The sequence below is a fragment of the Lepidochelys kempii genome, chromosome 23 (genome assembly GCF_965140265.1).
Source record: "Lepidochelys kempii isolate rLepKem1 chromosome 23, rLepKem1.hap2, whole genome shotgun sequence".
Lineage (NCBI taxonomy): Eukaryota > Metazoa > Chordata > Testudines > Cheloniidae > Lepidochelys > Lepidochelys kempii.
In genome coordinates, this window is record NC_133278.1 from 13,575,126 (window position 1) to 13,592,099 (window position 16,974).

Below are 16,974 nucleotides of genomic sequence, written 5' to 3' on the forward strand. Positions count from 1 at the left end.
ACACATCCCATCCCCGTCTCTCTCTCTCTCTGTCCTTCCCTCCCCACACACCCCATCCCCGTCTCTCTCTCTCTGTCCTTCCCTCCCCACACACCCCATCCCCGTCTATCCCTGTTTTAGTGGCTAAGGTTGCCACCTAGTGGTGACTTTGATTTCGCTTTGCAATCGGTGGCAGGGATCGGGCGGGGGGAGAGAGGGGCTCAATGGGGGCACTCTCCTGGCGGTCACTGCTGGCCCCAGGGGGTGCTGTGCTGCCAGGTGCTCTCAGCCTAAGTCTGGTGGGTTGGATCGGGAGGGGCTGGGAGCCAGGACTCCTGGGTTCTCTCCCTGGCTGTGGGAGGGAGTGGGGGATAGTGGTTAGAGCGGGGGGGGGGGCGGGAGCCAGGACTCCTGGGTTCCATTCCCAGCTCTGCAGCTCAGCACTCTCCTCCTCTCCCCTTCGCACCCTCCCTCGCACTCGCGCGCTCCCAGAGGGAGTGTGTAGGAGGTGGAAAGAAACCCGTCGAGCCGTGCTTACATAACGGGGATTCCTCGACACCTCCCTGCATGCAGCCCTCCACCACCACCACGGTCCTGCTGCCCCCGGGCCAGGACATGGGATAGTACAGCACAACACAGAGTCAGCAGTGGGGAGAGAACCCAGGAGTCCTGGCTGCCAGCCCTCTGCTCTAATCACTAGACCCCACTCCCCACCCAGAGCTGGGCAGAGAACCCAGGAGTCCTGGCTCTCAGCCCTGTCCCGCTCTCACCACTAGACCCCACTCCCATCCAGAGCTGAGGATAGATCCCAGGAGTCCTGGCTCCTAGTCCACCCCTGCGGTAACCACTAGACCCCACTCCCCTGTCTGGGCTGGGGATGGAACGCAGGAGTCCTGGCTCCCAGGCCTGCTCCTAGAAGGGGCTGAGCTCTCAGCGCCACGTGCTGATGTGTGGACCCTCCCCCCTAGTGGGTGAGGCCCGGAACCTCATCCCCATGGACCCCAATGGGCTGTCGGACCCCTATGTGAAGCTGAAGCTCATCCCGGACCCCAAGAACGTGAGCAAGCAGAAAACCCGGACTGTGAAATCCACTCTGAACCCCGTGTGGAACGAGACCTTCCTATTGTGAGTGCCCTGGGCAGGGGGGGTGCGGGCGGGCAGGTGGGCATAAGTACGTGCCTGGACAGGAGATATGGGGGCCCTACAGCTCCCATGGGTGTCTGGACACAGCCATGAAACATGGGCCTGCCGGAGCTCCTGCAGGTGTCTGCATCCTACCCCCCCCCCGCCCAAGTACTCTCCCCATATACCCAGAGTGCCCCCTCTCGTCTCCTGGGGTTGGGGGGACAGTAGCCCCCCTGTCAGCCATGATCCCTCCTCCCCCGCAAAATAAACCAGGATCCTGCAGCTCCTCCAACGCAGTCCGGGCCACCCCGGAGATCCCCCCGGCAGCCGCAGTAGTAGGGCTTTTATCCACACGTCTTGTCCAGAGGGCAAACATTCTCCCCCACCCCCACTTAAAGGGGCAGGTGGCTGGGTGGGTGATTTAATCCCCCTCCCTTTGAATCCCGCCCCCAGCACGCTGATGCCGGGAGACATGGAGCGGCGGCTGTCCGTCGAGGTGTGGGACTGGGACCGCACCTCGCGCAATGACTTCATGGGAGCCATGTCCTTCGGCGTGTCGGAGCTGCTCAAGGGACATGCGGACGGATGGTAAGGGGGGAGGGAGCTGCGCCCGGGGGGGGGGGGGGGCGCGTGCAGGGGAGGGGGGAAGCCAGGCCCATGGCTCACTCTCGCTCTCTCTCTCCACCGTTCTGTCTGTTTGGGTATTTGTCTGCGCCCGGCTGCTGTGCCCGGCTGCCTCGGCGCGGCTGCGTCCCCGTGCTCCCTCCCCGGGCGGTTCCTGCCCCTCTCGCCTTTCCACCTGCGTCCCCTCTGCACTCATGTCTTTCTTTTCCTTTGCACTGTCACGCTTTTCCTTTGCACACGTGCACGCCATGTTTCTTTCTTTGCACATGGTTGCACTTGTTTTTCTTTGCGCCCCGTCACTTTTTCTTTCTTTGCCCTTTCACTTTCTTTGTGTCCCGTCACTTTTTCTTTCTTTGCCCTTTCACTTTCTTTGTGTCCCGTCACTTTTTCTTTCTTTGCCCTTTCACTTTTTGTGTCCCATCACTTTTTCTTTCTTTGCCCTTTCACTTTCTTTGTGTCCCGTCACTTTTTCTTTCTTTGCTCTTTCACTTTTTGTGTCCCGTCACTTTTTCTTTCTTTGCCCTTTCACTTTTTGTGTCCCGTCACTTTTTCTTTCTTTGCCCTTTCACTTTCTTTGTGTCCCGTCACTTTTTCTTTCTTTGCCCTTTCACTTTCTTTGTGTCCCTTCACTTTTCTCTGCATGCCTTTCTTTTCACTTTCACCTTTTATTTCTTCTCACTTTCACTTTTTCGTTGCTCACTGTCACTCTTTTGAACTCCTTTGTACACTTTCACTTTTTTTCTTTGCACCCGCCTTTCTTTCTTTCTTTCTTTCTTTCTTTCTTTCTTTCTTTCTTTCTTTCTTTCTTTCTTTCTTTCTTTCTTTCTTTCTTTCTTTCTTTCTTTCTTTCTTTCTTTCTTTCTTTCTTTCTTTCTTTCTTTCTTTCTTTCTTTCCATCCCTTGCTTCCCCCCCCCCCCGGTGTTGTGCCTGTCTCTGTCCCTGTCTCAGGTACAAGTTACTCAACCAGGAGGAAGGGGAGTATTACAATGTCCCCGTGGCTGATGCTGAAAATTGTGAGCTGCTGCAGAAATTTGAGGTAACCCCTCCCCCAAAGCTCTCCTGTTCCTGTCCCGCTGGCAAAGCGGGGTCGGGCCAGTTTAGTTACTGGATGGCAGCTTGACCAGGGTGGGGGCTGGCAGTCTGTGCTGGCCCCGTTGCCCGAGTACAGCACTGGGGGCGGGGGGGGGGCGCTGAGCTGCAGGGAGCGAGGTTGGGAGCTCGGCAGGGGGTGCCGTGACAAAGGCACCCTATCCTTCAGCGGTGACATAACCCCCAAAGCCCAGATGACTGTGGAGTCGGGGCATGAACCCCGGTGCCTGGGGACAGATTCCCGGTCCGGCCCCCCTCCCTCCCTGTCCCCAGCAGCTGTGGGGACTCCTGGGCTGGGGGACGCGGCGTTTGGGCACTGACCCTCTCCCTCTCTCTCTTGCAGGCCTGTAACTACCCCCTGGAGCTGTACCAGGTAACGCCTGGGGCTCGGGGCCCCTCGGCACAGAGGGCGGGGGGCTGGCCAGGCTGGTGATGCTCTGGGTGGCAGTTCCCCTTCTCTCCAGCAGAGGGCAGCAAAGAGCCTCAAGCCAACCCCAGTGGGGCATGGGGTCTAGTGGTTAGAACGGGGGGGGGGGGGCTGGGAGCCAGGACTCCTGGGTTCTCTCCCCAGCTCTGGGAGGGAAGTGGAATCTAGTGATGGGGGGAGGGGGCTGGGAGCCAGGACTCCTGGGTTCTCTCCCCAGCTCTGGGAGGGCCGTGGGGTCTAGTGGTTGGAGCAGGGGGGGCTGGGAGCCAGGACTCCTGGATTCTCTCCATGGCTCTGGGAGGGGCATGGGGTCCAGTGGTTGGGGGCGGGGGGTGAGCAAGTTGTGGAGTGGGGGGAAGGCCTCCCCGCCCCTTGCGCCTGCGGCCCTGCCACTGTTCCCCCTCTTCTGCTGGTGGCCCCGCCCACAGTCCCACCTCTTTTCTGCCCCTTCCCCGGGGCCCCGCCCCTGTTCCACCCACCTCTCCCTGCCCCCCCAACTTCCCTCCCCCCGACCTGCTCCCCCTCCCCCTAAGGCTGCGGCTAGCCGCTCACCGTGCTCCATCTTTGCCCCCCACAGAAGGTGCGCCACGGCCCGGGCCCCTCGCCCACCCCCAGCCCCACGGACTCCAAGCACGGCAGCTTCTTTGGGACCAGCCGCTTCCACATCTCCGACTTCAACTTCCTCATGGTGCTGGGGAAGGGCAGCTTCGGGAAGGTGAGGGCGCCCCGGACACCTGGGTTCTCTCCCTGGCTCTGGGAGGGGAGTGTGGGCCTAGTGGGTTAGAGCCGTGGGGGCTGGGAGCCCGGATGCCTGGGTTCTGTCCCCGGCTCTGGCAAGGGAGCGGGGTCTGGTGGTTGGAGCGGGGGCGATGTCGACGGGGCTGCTGCAGAAGGTCGGGGAGGTCGCTCTCGGGAAGGCGTTCTCCCTGCACATCCCCCCAAAGCTGTGGTCTTACAGTGGCCCTGGATGTCCTGGAGAGAGACATAACTTGGCCCCTCCCCTCTAGGGGGCGCCAGCTCCCACCCAGCCCCGGGGTGGGGACTGGCTGGCTCAGGGGGCAGGGGATGGGGCCTTTCCCCTCTAGGGGGCACTGGCCCCGATCCGGCCCCAGGGCAGGGACTGGCTGGCTCAGGGCTGTGGCCCCCCCAGGTGATGCTGGCCGAGCGGCGGGGCACGGACGAGCTCTACGCCATCAAGATCCTGAAGAAGGACGTGATCATCCAGGACGACGATGTGGAATGTACCATGGTGGAGAAGCGGGTCCTGGCGCTGAGCGACCGGCCGCACTTCCTCACCCAGCTGCACTCCACCTTCCAGACCACGGTACCCTGCCGGGGGGGCGGGAAACAGGGGTGGATGGGCCCATGGGTCTGATCCAGGGGGGCAGGGAGGGGGCGGGATACCGGGGTGGATGGGCCTGTTGGGCTGATCCGGGTGTTACCAGATATGCCTGTTCCTTTGGGATATGCTGATTTATTAGGAAAAAGAAAAGGAGGACTTGTGGCACCTTAGAGACTAACCAATTTATTAGAGCATGAGCTTTCGTGAGCTACAGCTCACTTCATCAGATGCATATCGTGGAAACTGCAGCAGGCTTTATATATACACAGAGAATATGAACCAATACCTCCTCCCACCCCACTGTCCTGCTGGTAATAGCTTATCTAAAGTGATCATCAGGTGGGCCATTTCCAGCACAAATCCAGGTTTTCTCACCCTCCACCCCCCCACACAAATTCACTCTCCTGCTGGTGATAGCCCATCCAAAGTGACAACTCTTTACACAATGTGCATGACAATCAAGTTGGGCTATTTCCTGCACAAATCCAGGTTTTCTCACATCCCCCCCACCCCCATACACACACAAACTCACTCTCCTGCTGGTAATAGCCCAACTTGATTGTCATGCACATTGTGTAAAGAGTTGTCACTTTGGATGGGCTATCACCAGCAGGAGAGTGAATTTGTGTGGGGGGGTGGAGGGTGAGAAAACCTGGATTTGTGCTGGAAATGGCCCACCTGATGATCACTTTAGATAAGCTATTACCAGCAGGACAGTGGGGTGGGAGGAGGTATTGTTTCATATTCTCTGTGTATATATAAAGCCTGCTGCAGTTTCCACGATATGCATCCGATGAAGTGAGCTGTAGCTCACGAAAGCTCATGCTCTAATAAATTGGTTAGTCTCTAAGGTGCCACAAGTACTCCTTTTCTTTTTGCGAATACAGACTAACACGGCTGTTACTCTGAAACCTGATTTATTAGGGTTACTCTTTGGGGCGTGGCGGGGTTTCTTTTTTTTCTGTAATTTTATCAGTCTGCCGCTTGTGTGTTCACATGGCACGCTCCTCCTTCCTTCTGCAAGTCCCCTCCCAATGGAGCTACCCTGCAGGACCTTGGTTCCCCAGGACTCGGTTCCTCCAGCCCTAGAAACACACCCCCCCCCCCCCACGTCTAAGCAGACCGGGTCAATGCGCGCCCTCCAGCTGATCCCCTCGTAGGTCCCTGGACTCAGTGGGTGGGGTTAACCACTCTCAGTTGGCCCCTCCGCCCCCCTTATGTGCCACAGGTTTACCACCTCCCTATCCCACTTTCACGTCACAATTGTACGGGTAGTAACCCACCGGAGGAGCAAACCCCACTGTATTTTGGGACGCTGCAGGGATCTTTCGCTTAGGTAAAAGAGGCGTCACGACAGAGGAAATGGGGGAAGCAAAAAACATATAAGAGTAAAGTGCAGAGAGAGAGAGAGAGAGAAGCAACCAGCTTAACCATAAAAGTTATTTTTTTTGAATAATAGTGATAACTACACAAAGAGAGCCTAAACCAACATAACATTCATTAGTAAAGGTTAATACCTGAGGCAGAAAGGAAAACAGAGAGAGAGAGAGAGAGAAAGGGGAATCTGGGGTTCCCAGGTGGTGGGGGTCCTGAGTGCTGGAGACAGGCAGAGCCCCCAGCATGCTCAGTCAGGAGATGATGGAGTCCCAGTGGATCTGATACAGTTTGGGTCCATGCATCAGAGCACTGACTGGAGGGTGAGTAGGGATTTTTGTAGAGAAAATACAATGGTTCAAGGGAGAACAAGAGATTTGTTTATAGGTAAACTGATGACTTAAGGGTTTTCTTTAGGCTAGACAATAGGAGCTGATCACTCTTGGCTATGGGTGGTGGTTTCTTCCAGGGAGCTCACAATGCAACTAAGCTGTATTCAGTATTCTGCTCAAATAAATTTGTTAGTCTCTAAGGTGCCACAAGCATTCCTGTTCCTTTTTCAGTATTTTGGATCTCCATCAAAGATTTATTACTAGAATTGGTCTGATAATTGCTGAGCTGGGTGTGTGCAGGCATAGGTTGTCACTTGTCACGGAGTCCCCGGGCGATGCTCTGGATCTGCTCCCTACGAAGCCAGGCAGGACTCTGGGGAAGTCTCCTCTCTGGGAGCAGCCTGTCTGCAGGACACACAGCTCCCCCGGCTCCACCTTCCTGGGTCTGACCTCGGAGCATTCAGCCTCCTCTGCCCCTCCGTGCGCTTCCCCCAGCGAGTCCACCCAGGCGGGGTCCTGGGGAAGCCAGAGGGTCCTGCCCCCCAACTTCGCAGTCGGACGTGACTCTCAGCCAGCCAGTAAAAGAGAAGGTTTATTAGACCACAGGGACATGGTCTAACACAGAGCTTGTAGGTACAGAGAACAGGAACCCTCAGCCGGGTCCATTTTGGGGGGCAGTGAGCCAGACAACCCCGTCTGCCCTTCACTCCATGTCCCAGCCAGCCCCAAACTAAAACTCCCTCCAGCCCCTCCTCCTCTGGGCTTTCCCCTTTCCCACCCAGGAGGTCACCTGATTCCTTTGTTCTCCAGCCCTTTAGCTCTCACCTTGCAGGCGGGAAGGGCCCAGGCCATCAGTTGCCAGGAGACAGGGTGTCGGCCATTCTCTGTGTCCAGACCCCTGCACACACCTGCCCTCTAGGGCTCTGCAACATCATACACCCTTATCCCACCACCTAGATACTTAAGAACTGCCTAGGGGAAACTGAGGCACCCCCACACTATTCAGAGGAACCATTAAGAACAGTCCCACTTCTTCACATCTCCCCCCGCTTTGAGATCGAACTGAGCGGGGTCACTTTAGCCAGTGACCTGGGGAAGTTCGAAGCCACCAAGGTTCCCATGGATGCCCCAGCATCTCTCCCATTCCTTGGTAGGAGTTACACCAGGCCCTTCCAGTTTCACATCCTCCCTTAGGTCGGGGGTGGTCGATAGCACCCGCAGGCCGCATGTAGGCAGGTTTATGTGGCCCGTGCCCTTTGGCCACCCCCAAAACCCCAGGGGGTCAAACTGGGATTGGGTCTTCTCGTACGTTCATTAACATCTGGAGCAGAGATTCCCATGATGCAGTGCGATCCCTGCTTTTCTGGTCCCAGAGTTCAGTGCGGTTCTCTGTTCTTCATTCTTTATGCTAATCCCTGTCCCATCTTTCATGCAGATGAGGCTAGGGGAGTTGTCTCTGTTTTCCATTCTGTATGCTAATGGAGATGTCTTAATCTTGTCAGGAGGGGTCTAGGTGTGTCTCCCAATGCCCTTCACTGCTCTCTGCGAGCCTTTTCTCTGATCTGTTCTGGTTCAAGAAGAGACTGGTGGGGGGGGGGGGGTGTCTTTCATGAGTCAGACAGGCTAGATACTGCGCCCTGGTTCCCCAAAAACAAAGAGCTGACTGGCATCAAGTGAGGGGGCAGGGCAATGGGGTGGATGGGCCCATGGGGCTGATCTAGGGGGCAGGATAAAGGGATAGATGGGACTGTGGGGCTGATCCAGAGGGACAGGAAGCGGGTGGATGGGACCATGGGGCTGATCCGGGGGGGCAGGACATTGGGGTGGATGGACCTGTGGGTCTGTTCTGCCCCCCATGGCCCCGTCTCACCCGCCCCGTCCAGGACCGGCTCTATTTCGTGATGGAGTACGTCAATGGCGGAGACCTCATGTACCACATCCAGCAGGTCGGGAAGTTCAAGGAGCCTCATGCCATGTACGTACAGCTCGCCCCCAAGGGGCCGTGTCCCAGCACCAGGCGAGGGGTCCCCGGATACCCAGCCCCTACACTCCACCCCAGAGGGGCCACATCCCCGTGCCGGGCGAGGGGTCCCCGGATACCCAGCCCCCATGCCCCACCCCAGAGGGGCTGCATTTCGGTGCTACGGAGGGAGGCCCCATATAACCAGCCCCTGCACCCCACCCCAGAGGTGGTCGCATCCCAGCGCCGGGCGAGGGGTCCCCGTGAAATGGTCTGTGGCCGTGGAGCAGCGAAGACATTGAAGGGACGTTGAAGGTGATGAACCGATTTTGCTAGTCACCTTTGATTCTTCTGTGCCCTTCCCCCCCCCCCCCCCCGGCTCCCTCCCCATCCCGGGCTTGTAGGTTCTACGCTGCAGAGATCGCCATCGGCCTCTTCTTCCTGCACAACAAGGGCATCCTCTATCGGTGAGTGGGCACGGGCTCTGCCGGGTTGTTAGCTACAGTCTCGGCTCCCCACCCACCCTGGGGCCGGATGGGAGCTGGCGGCCCCTAGAGGCAAGAGCCCAGCCCTGTCTCTCCCCACAGGGATCTGAAGCTGGATAACGTGATGCTGGATGCCGAGGGCCACATTAAGATCACGGACTTTGGGATGTGCAAAGAGAACATCTTCCCCGGAGTGACCACCCGGACCTTCTGCGGGACCCCTGACTACATCGCCCCGGAGGTAACACCCCCGATCCAGCCGCGAGACCCCACTCCTCTGCCAGAACCGGGGAGAGAACCCAGGAGTCCTGGCTCCCAGCCCCCCCTCCCCGCTCTAACTGCTACACCCCACTCCCCTCCCAGGGCCAGGGAGAGAACCCAGGAGCCAGGACTGGTTGGGGGTGGGAGCGGGGGGGCGACATCCCCCTGGGTACGATCTGGACTGTTGAACTGTCCTCTCCCTTTAATTCTCCATGGTGCCTCTCACGCTGCTTTGCTGGAGACTAGCGGCCTCTCGGGGCTCTGCTCACCCGCAGCCGTCGGGATGCAAAGTCGCACCCAGCTGAGCTGCATGACGGCTCCGCCAGGGCGACGCCCACCCGTGCCCCAGCCTTGCACCCCAGACTTGTGCCTCCGGCACTGCCCCCAGAAATGGTGCACGAAGATGCACCAGGGCCACGAAGATGCACCAGGACCACGAAGATGCACCAGGACCTTTGTTAACCTGAGGAGAGATTTCCCGAGCGCTTCAGCCGAAACACACTGGCTTCGATACAAGGATAAAACACGGGTGGTCTTAGGTGCTGACTCCGTGGGTGCTCCGGGGCTGGAGCACCCACGGGGAAAAATTTGTGGGTGCTCTGCATCCACCGGCAGCCAAGCTCCCCGCCCCTCTGCCTCCTCCCCTGAGCGCGCTGCATCCCACTTCTCCCCCTAGCTCCCAGCGCTTGCCACCGCAAAACAGGTGTTTCATGGCAGCCAGCGCTGGGAGGGAGGGGTGAGAAGGGGGAATGCGGCGTGTTCAGGGAAGAAGCGGGGCCGGGGCGGGGATTTGGGGAAGGAGACCAATAGGGGCAGGAAAGGGGTGGAGCTGGGGTGGGGATTTTGGGGAAGAGGTTGGAATGGAGGTGGGAGGGGGCGGGACAGGGGTGGGGTCGGGGCGGGGGTGGGGTGGGGTCGAACACCCACCGGCGCCAGGAAAAGTTAATGCTTATGCATGTGGTAACTAGAGGAAGATAGATGATTTTCAGTGATTATAAGTGTTTAAGGCACAAAAGTCAGAATTGGTTACAAAAGAAATAAAAGAGAAAACAGCGAGCTAATTCCTAAACTTTACCCAGCTAAATAAAATTAGGAAGCCAACGGATTTCTCACCCCCCGAAAACCTGCTGCAGTCCATGTGCAAAGCCTTCCAGTTAGACCCACTCGCCTCAGTTCAGTGTACTTCCGGTATTCATTGGCGTTATGAGCAGAGAGATGTAAGGTGAAGAGGAGAGGTCATTTGTGTGTTGTGTGTTCTCCCTTCTTACGCTCCAACCCCCTGCGCTGGAAAAGTCCTTGCTGAGTCATGGGATTAGGCAGCTTCCTGGCATATGGGCAGTGCAATCAGTTCTTCATATGAATTGTACCTTCCCCCGCTTCTGCTGAATGTCCGAATAAACAAGTAATGGCTCCAATGAGCCAGTGTGCCTTTGTCTCTGAGAAACTGGCTTGTGGGTGTCACCCTGAATTACAACAAGTTTCAGTAATAATCGTATCGTAAAATCTTATAACTGCAGATACACTGTTGGTTCACACATTATCACAAGACAATGATGTTCAGCAGATTATGAGTTTTTAAATGATCCCTCACAAGGCATGCTTTGTACAAAATATAACGTAGCCATATGCAAATAGTGAAAAAGTGGTGGGGTACAGGGTGACACAGAGCGTGTGTGCTGTTTGGGGGGCTGGTCTCCTGGCAGTGACTTCTTCCTACCCACCCCCCACATTACCTCCTAGGGTTGGGAGCAGGGAAGGGATAAACCAATGGGAGAGGCTCTAGCAAGGTTGGCCCCGCCTCCTGTGCTTTAGCACTTGCCCCCCCCCATTGCAGATGTTCTCCTCCCCCAAATCCCAGCTTGCTATGCCAGGTGGGGGATACTCTTAAAGGGGCAGTGTGCCTTTAAAGTCTCCCTCCATGCATGTGTGTGTAGGACATTGTAGCTCATGGCTTGTGTGGGGTGGGGAGGAGTTTCTTCTGTCATAATATGTTTCCCTCCCCACCCAGCATGGAGTTGGGGGCCTGTGACACAGGGTAGGAGCCCCCTAACTTGCCCCCGCTTTTTCCCTGCCCTAGATAATTGCCTACCAGCCCTACGGGAAGTCGGTGGATTGGTGGTCCTTCGGGGTGCTGCTCTATGAGATGCTAGCAGGGCAGGTAACTGTGTGTGTGGTGGGGCTGGGGGCAGAGATCCTATGTGGGGGAGGCTGGGGGTGAATCCTGGTGCTAGTACTCCACCGTGGGTTGGGGGGGGGGAGCTGATGGGACTGCCTGGCCTCAGCGCTCTGGGGTGGGGGGGAAGATCCCCTTGGGGGGGGGACTGGCTCTGACCCCCCCCACCCGCTCTCCCCCCAGCCCCCCTTCGATGGGGAGGACGAGGACGAGTTGTTCCAGGCGATCATGGAGCACACGGTGTCCTACCCGAAATCGCTGTCCCGTGAGGCCGTCTCCATCTGCAAAGGGGTGAGTGACCCCCTGGGGGGGGGCGCCACCCTGGCCTATGACCCCCCCCAATTTCTGGGGGAGGGGCAGGCTGGGGTGAAGCTGTGTCGGGGTGCAAGTTGGGGTGAGGGGAGGGTACTCCCCCCTCAAGGGGCTGAGAGGGGCGCATCAGCTGGTCTGGGAGTTCCGTGATGGTGATGTCACCGTGTCTCCCCCTCCCCAGTTCCTTACCAAGCACCCCCTGAAACGCCTTGGCTCGGGGCCGGCCGGGGAGCAGGACATCCGGGAACACGGCTTTTTCCGCTGGATGGACTGGGAGAGCCTGGAGCGCCTGGAAATCCCGCCGCCCTTCACCCCCCGCCCGGTGAGTGACCCCCCCACAGCACACTCCATGTTCCCCCTCCTGGAGAGTGACCCCCCATCCCACTGCCCTGCACCCCCTGCCCGGTGAGTGCCCCCCACAGCCAACTCCATGTTCCCCCTCCTGGAGAGTGACCCCCCCATCCCACTGCCCTGCACCCCCTGCCCGGTGAGTGCCCCCCACAGCCAACTCCATGTTCCCCCTCCTGGAGAGTGACCCCCTCCTGGAGAGTGACCCCCCCCATCCCACTGCCCTGCACCCCCTGCCTGGTGAGTGCCCCCCCCAGCCCACTCCGTGTTCCCCATCCTGGAGAGTGACCCCCCCCATCCCACTGCCCTGCACCCCCTGCCCGGTGAGTGCCCCCTCCAGCCCACTCCGTGTTCCCCCTCCTGGAGAGTGACCCCCTCCTGGAGAGTGACCCCCCCATCTCACCACCCTGCACCCCCTGCCTGGTGAGTGACCCCCGCATCCTGCTCCCCAAATGCCCTCCTGGAGAGTGGACCCCCCTATCTAACTGCCCTTCACCCCCCCTCCTGGAGAGTGACCCCCCCCCAGCCCACTCGTGTTCCCCCTCCTGGAGAGTGACCCCCCCCAGCACACTCCATGTTCCCCCTCCTGGAGAGTGACCCCCCCATCCCACTGCCCTGCACCCCCTGCCCGGTGAGTGCCCCCCGCAGCCAACTCCGTGTTCCCCCTCCTGGAGAGTGACCCCCCCCATCTCACCGCCCTGCACCCCCTGCCTGGTGAGTGCCCCCCGCATCCTGCTCCCCAAATGCCCTCCTGGAGAGTGGACCCCCCATCCCACTGCCCTTTACCCCCCATCCGGTGAGTGACCCCCCCATCTCACTCCATGTACCCCTGCCTGGAGAGTGACCCCGCCCTTGCTCTCCAAACCCCTTCCTGGAGAGTGGACTCTCCTATCCAACCGCCCTTCACCCCCATCCGGTGAACGACCTCCCATCCCGCTTCCTGCACCCCCCACCCAGTTAGTGACCCGCCCATTATCCTCCATGTACCCCCTGCCTGGAGAGTGACCCCCTCCCACAGAGCTGGTGGGGGCCCTACAGGGAATCGGGGGTCCCAATAGAACATGTGTCTTCTGATGCGATTAGGGGAACCCCCGGGGAGTGGCTCTGTCCCAGCCCGATGTGACCACAGGGAGGTGGTGCTGTGTGGGGGAGGCGGGGGGTCACTAGGGTCTTGAGCCGGAGGGAGTGGGGCTGGGGTGGGGGAACAGTGAAGGGGTGGGGGCCAAAGGAAATAACCCAGCTCTTCTTTCTCTCCCTCCCACTCCATCATCTGTCTTGCTGTCTGTCCGTCCCTGTCTGGATCTGTCTCGCTGTCCGTCTGCCTCTCTCGGGCCATCTCCGTCTGTCCGTCCCAGTGTGGGAGGAGTGGCGAGAACTTTGACAAGTTTTTCACGCGGGCGGTGCCCGCGCTGACCCCCCCGGACCAGCTGGTCATGGCGGGGCTGGACCAGAGCGAATTCCAGGGCTTCACCTACATCAACCCTGACTTCGTGCACCTCTCGCTGCGCCCCCCCACCTCCCCCATCTCCATGGTCTGACCCACCGGCTCCCCCATGGCTTAACCTGCCCGCAAGCTGAGTGCTTCCCCCCCGATCTACCCCCCACATGGTCTGAGCCCCGCTCCGCCCGGGTTGTGTGCACAGAAATGCAGCCTCTGGGGTTGGGTGCAGGGGCTGGGTGTATGGGGACCCCTCGCCCGCCCCTCTTTAATGGCTATGCAGCAAATCTGCAAAAGAAGTTTTTGGGACAGGAAACGAAAGAGAATCTCACACCCAACCGCAACCGCGGGCTGGATTTCAGATGGCACCAACAGCAAGGGGAGAGGGCCCCCATCGAGCCCCCGCTCCCTGCAGCCCAGCGCCCCCTAGCCCCACCCTGGGGCTTCGGGGCCAGCCCTGCCTGCTCGGGAAGAGCGCCCCCTGCTGATCCCCCTGCAGCCCAGCATCCCCTAGCACCACCCTGGGGCTTCGGGACCGGCCCTGACTGCCGGGGGCGTGGGCCCCCTGCACTAAATAGCTTTGAACCTGTACATAACCCTGGGGGCGGGGAGAGAGCTTGAAGGTTGGGGGGACAATTGCAGCTTCCTCAGTCTCCCCTTAACACGCCCCCCCGCAGCATATAGACCCCCTTCTCTGGTGCATGGAGTACATATATCTACACATCTATATTTACAGCTGTAATGCACTAGGCCAATCCCCCGCAGCTTTCCCAACCTGTGCCCCCCCCCAATGGTCCAGGGCTGGGGCCCAGGGTATCGGAGTCTCAGACAATCCCCAGGCTGGCCCACCCTCCACCCTCTTCCCAGCCTCAGGCTTGGTGTGGGGCAAAGGTTCACCCGGAAGAGGTGAAGAGAATGGTGGGACCAGGACTGCTGGGTTCTCTGCCCAGCACCTGAAGGGGAGTGGGGTCTAGTGGTTGGGGGTGGGGGTAGGGCTGGGAGCTAGGACTCCTGGGTTCTCTCCCTGGCTCTGGGAGGGGAATGGGGTCTAGTGCTTAGAGCCGTAGGGAGCAGCCCGTTAATCAGGGCCCCCTGCTCTACTCAGCAGAGCCCACTCCCCCAAAGCTGGGGAGAGAACCCAGGCGTCCGGGCTCCCAGCCCTTCCTGCAGGATCAGAGGATTCCAAGGGAGGGGAGCTGTTGTCCTGAGATGAGCCCACTCCAATCCATGGGGGGGTGGGGGGGTCTGTTCTTGGTCCCTACCTGCCCCCCCCCCCGTTCCCTCATTCAGCCCAGCCCTGGTCTGAGTCTTTCACCCCCATGGTCCAAAAGTACGCCCCCCCCCAGCCCCCGCTCTGAGCACCCAGCTCTGTGTCCGGATGTGAAGAGCCCGGCTGAGTGCCGCAGTTCAGTATAAAAGGTATTTATCCAACTCGCAGTGCCTCTGGCTCCTTTCTGACGTGTCGTGCTGGGAGGGGAGCGGGGTGCTGGGAGCTAGGACTCCTGGGTTCTCTTCTTGTCTCTAGGAGGGGTGTGGGGTCCAGTGGTGGGGGTGTGCGTGTGTGAATCAGGACTCCTGGGTTCTCTCCCTGGCTCTGGGAGGGACATGGGGTCCAGTGGTTGGTGTGGGGAGATGAGCCAGGACTCCTGGGTTTTGGGGTGACTGCCTGGCGCAGCGGGTGTTGGGGGCCCATCTCCACATCATGTTTCCTGCTCCTGCCCCACATCCTTGGGCTCCCCATCCCGCTCTGGGCCCCGCCCACTGCCTGTCAGCCCCCTCTGTGCTCCACTCTGAGCCGCAGCCCCCGGGATCTCCCTGGACATCCCTCGGACCCATAGGGGGCTGGTTCCACTGCCCCAGAGCTCACGCCCCTCGCAGTGTCCCTGGCAAGCCCCCGTTCTGTCAGGCCTAGTTAACCTGGTTCTGTGGCTGGTGGGTAGGGTAGGGGTTTGTTCTCTTTGGATCCCCCTCCCCCCCAAATCTGGACAAAGGGAGGATCTGGTTTCCTGTGGCTTGTTCCCTGCCCAATCCCCAGCTCCCCAGGGACTGGCAGCTGCCTGCAAGGTAGGAATCAAGGAGGAGATTAAAAGATTTGTGGCTTAGAAATGAAATTTGGGCATATAATGGTGAGGGGTGGGGGACAGGAACACAGGGCAGGGATTTAAAAGGGCCTCCAGGCAGGGATGGTAATGCGGCCCATGGCCTTTCCCCCCCTCTCATTCTGTGGCTCATGCATGTAACGAGTTTGCTGGTTCTCAGGCTCGTTCCCAGGCACCCTCTTCTCAGATCCCCACCCTGCCCTTCCAAACTGGGCTACATCCCCCTCCCTCCAGCAGAGAGGCCAAGGGTTGGAGGGGCCACAAAGACCTGGCTTCCCACTGTGGCAAGGAGGAGAAGGATGCTATGAGGGAGGAGATGGGGTGGGCAATGTCTCTGGGGGAGGGGGGGATCTATAGGAGGCAGTGGGGGCTTTCTCTCTGGGTTCTTGGGGAATGGTGGGGGAGGCTTCTGTTGGGGGGGTTGCAGCTCCCCTAGCCACCCCCCTGCTCGTACCCCCCCATTCCACGCCAGCCACTCGAGGGGACTGAGCAGAGTGGGGTGGGGACAAGGCCTGGAAACAGACACCGGCAGAGAGAGAAAGAACCGAGCGTTCAGCATTTTGGAGCCTGCAGTGCTGAGCTCGGGGAAATCCAACTCTGACCTTGGGCCCAGGGCTGGGACAGTGGGTCAAGAGGAAGCCCAGGGCTGGGCTAGCAGGGGGATGCAGATCAGGCGTGAGGGGCAGCAGCAGGGCTGGGGTGGGGAACCCAGGGCTGGGCTAGTAAGGGGCTGTGGGTCGGGAGTGAGGGGCACTGGCAGGGCTGGGGTGGGGGCGTCAGGACTGGGCTAGCAGGGGGCAGCGCCCGGCGTGATGGGGCCCCAATCTCAGTGGCTCTGGGTCTGGGCAGCGCCTGGCCTGACGGGGCCCCGATCTCAGTGACTCTGGGTCTGGGCAGCGCCCGGCACGACAGTACCCCAGTCTCGGTGACTCTGTGTCTGGGCAGTGCCCGGCCCAGCAGGGCCCTGATCTCGGCGACTCTGGGTCTGGGCAGTGCCAGGGCCCTGATCTTGGCGATTCTGGATCTGGGCAGCACCCGGCGCGACAGGGCCCCGATCTCGGTGACTCTGGGTCTGGGCAGTGCCCGGCACAGCGGGGCCCTGATCTCGGTGGCTCTGGGTCTGGGCAGTGCCCGGCACAGCGGGGCCCTGATCTCGGTGGCTCTGGGTCTGGGCAGCGCCTGGCCTGACGGGGCCCCGATCTCAGTGACTCTGGGTCTGGGCAGCGCCCGGCACGACGGTACCCCAGTCTCGGTGACTCTGTGTCTGGGCAGTGCCCGGCCCAGCAGGGCCCTGATCTCGGCGACTCTGGGTCTGGGCAGTGCCAGGGCCCTGATCTTGGCGATTCTGGATCTGGGCAGCACCCGGCGCGACAGGGCCCCGATCTCGGTGACTCTGGGTCTGGGCAGTGCCCGGCACAGCGAGGGCCCTGATCTCGGTGGCTCTGGGTCTGGGCAGTGCCCGGCACAGCGGGGCCCTGATCTCGGTGGCTCTGGGTCTGGGCAGCGCCTGGCCTGACGGGGCCCCGATCTCAGTGACTCTGGGTCTGGGCAGCGCCTGGCACGACGGTACCCCAGTCTCGGTGACTCTGTGTCTGGGCAGTGCCC

At 60.0% G+C, this 16,974-nt stretch overlaps 1 protein-coding gene across 1 annotated transcript in view; it reads left to right on the plus strand.

Annotated features, from left to right (window-relative positions):
• The window catches only part of PRKCG (protein kinase C gamma), a 27,970-nt gene extending 13,269 nt beyond the window's left edge, over positions 1-14,701 (plus strand). The window contains exons 6-18 of the mRNA XM_073321998.1: positions 948-1,104; positions 1,558-1,692; positions 2,678-2,765; positions 3,162-3,191; positions 3,823-3,960; positions 4,396-4,569; positions 8,177-8,268; positions 8,658-8,720; positions 8,841-8,979; positions 11,077-11,157; positions 11,356-11,463; positions 11,666-11,806; positions 13,188-14,701. Of these exons, the coding sequence (XP_073178099.1) occupies positions 948-1,104; positions 1,558-1,692; positions 2,678-2,765; positions 3,162-3,191; positions 3,823-3,960; positions 4,396-4,569; positions 8,177-8,268; positions 8,658-8,720; positions 8,841-8,979; positions 11,077-11,157; positions 11,356-11,463; positions 11,666-11,806; positions 13,188-13,370 (1,529 nt within the window). The 3' untranslated portion in view covers positions 13,371-14,701. The remainder of the gene's footprint in view (positions 1-947; positions 1,105-1,557; positions 1,693-2,677; positions 2,766-3,161; positions 3,192-3,822; positions 3,961-4,395; positions 4,570-8,176; positions 8,269-8,657; positions 8,721-8,840; positions 8,980-11,076; positions 11,158-11,355; positions 11,464-11,665; positions 11,807-13,187) is intronic.
• The last annotated feature ends 2,273 nt before the right edge of the window (positions 14,702-16,974 follow it).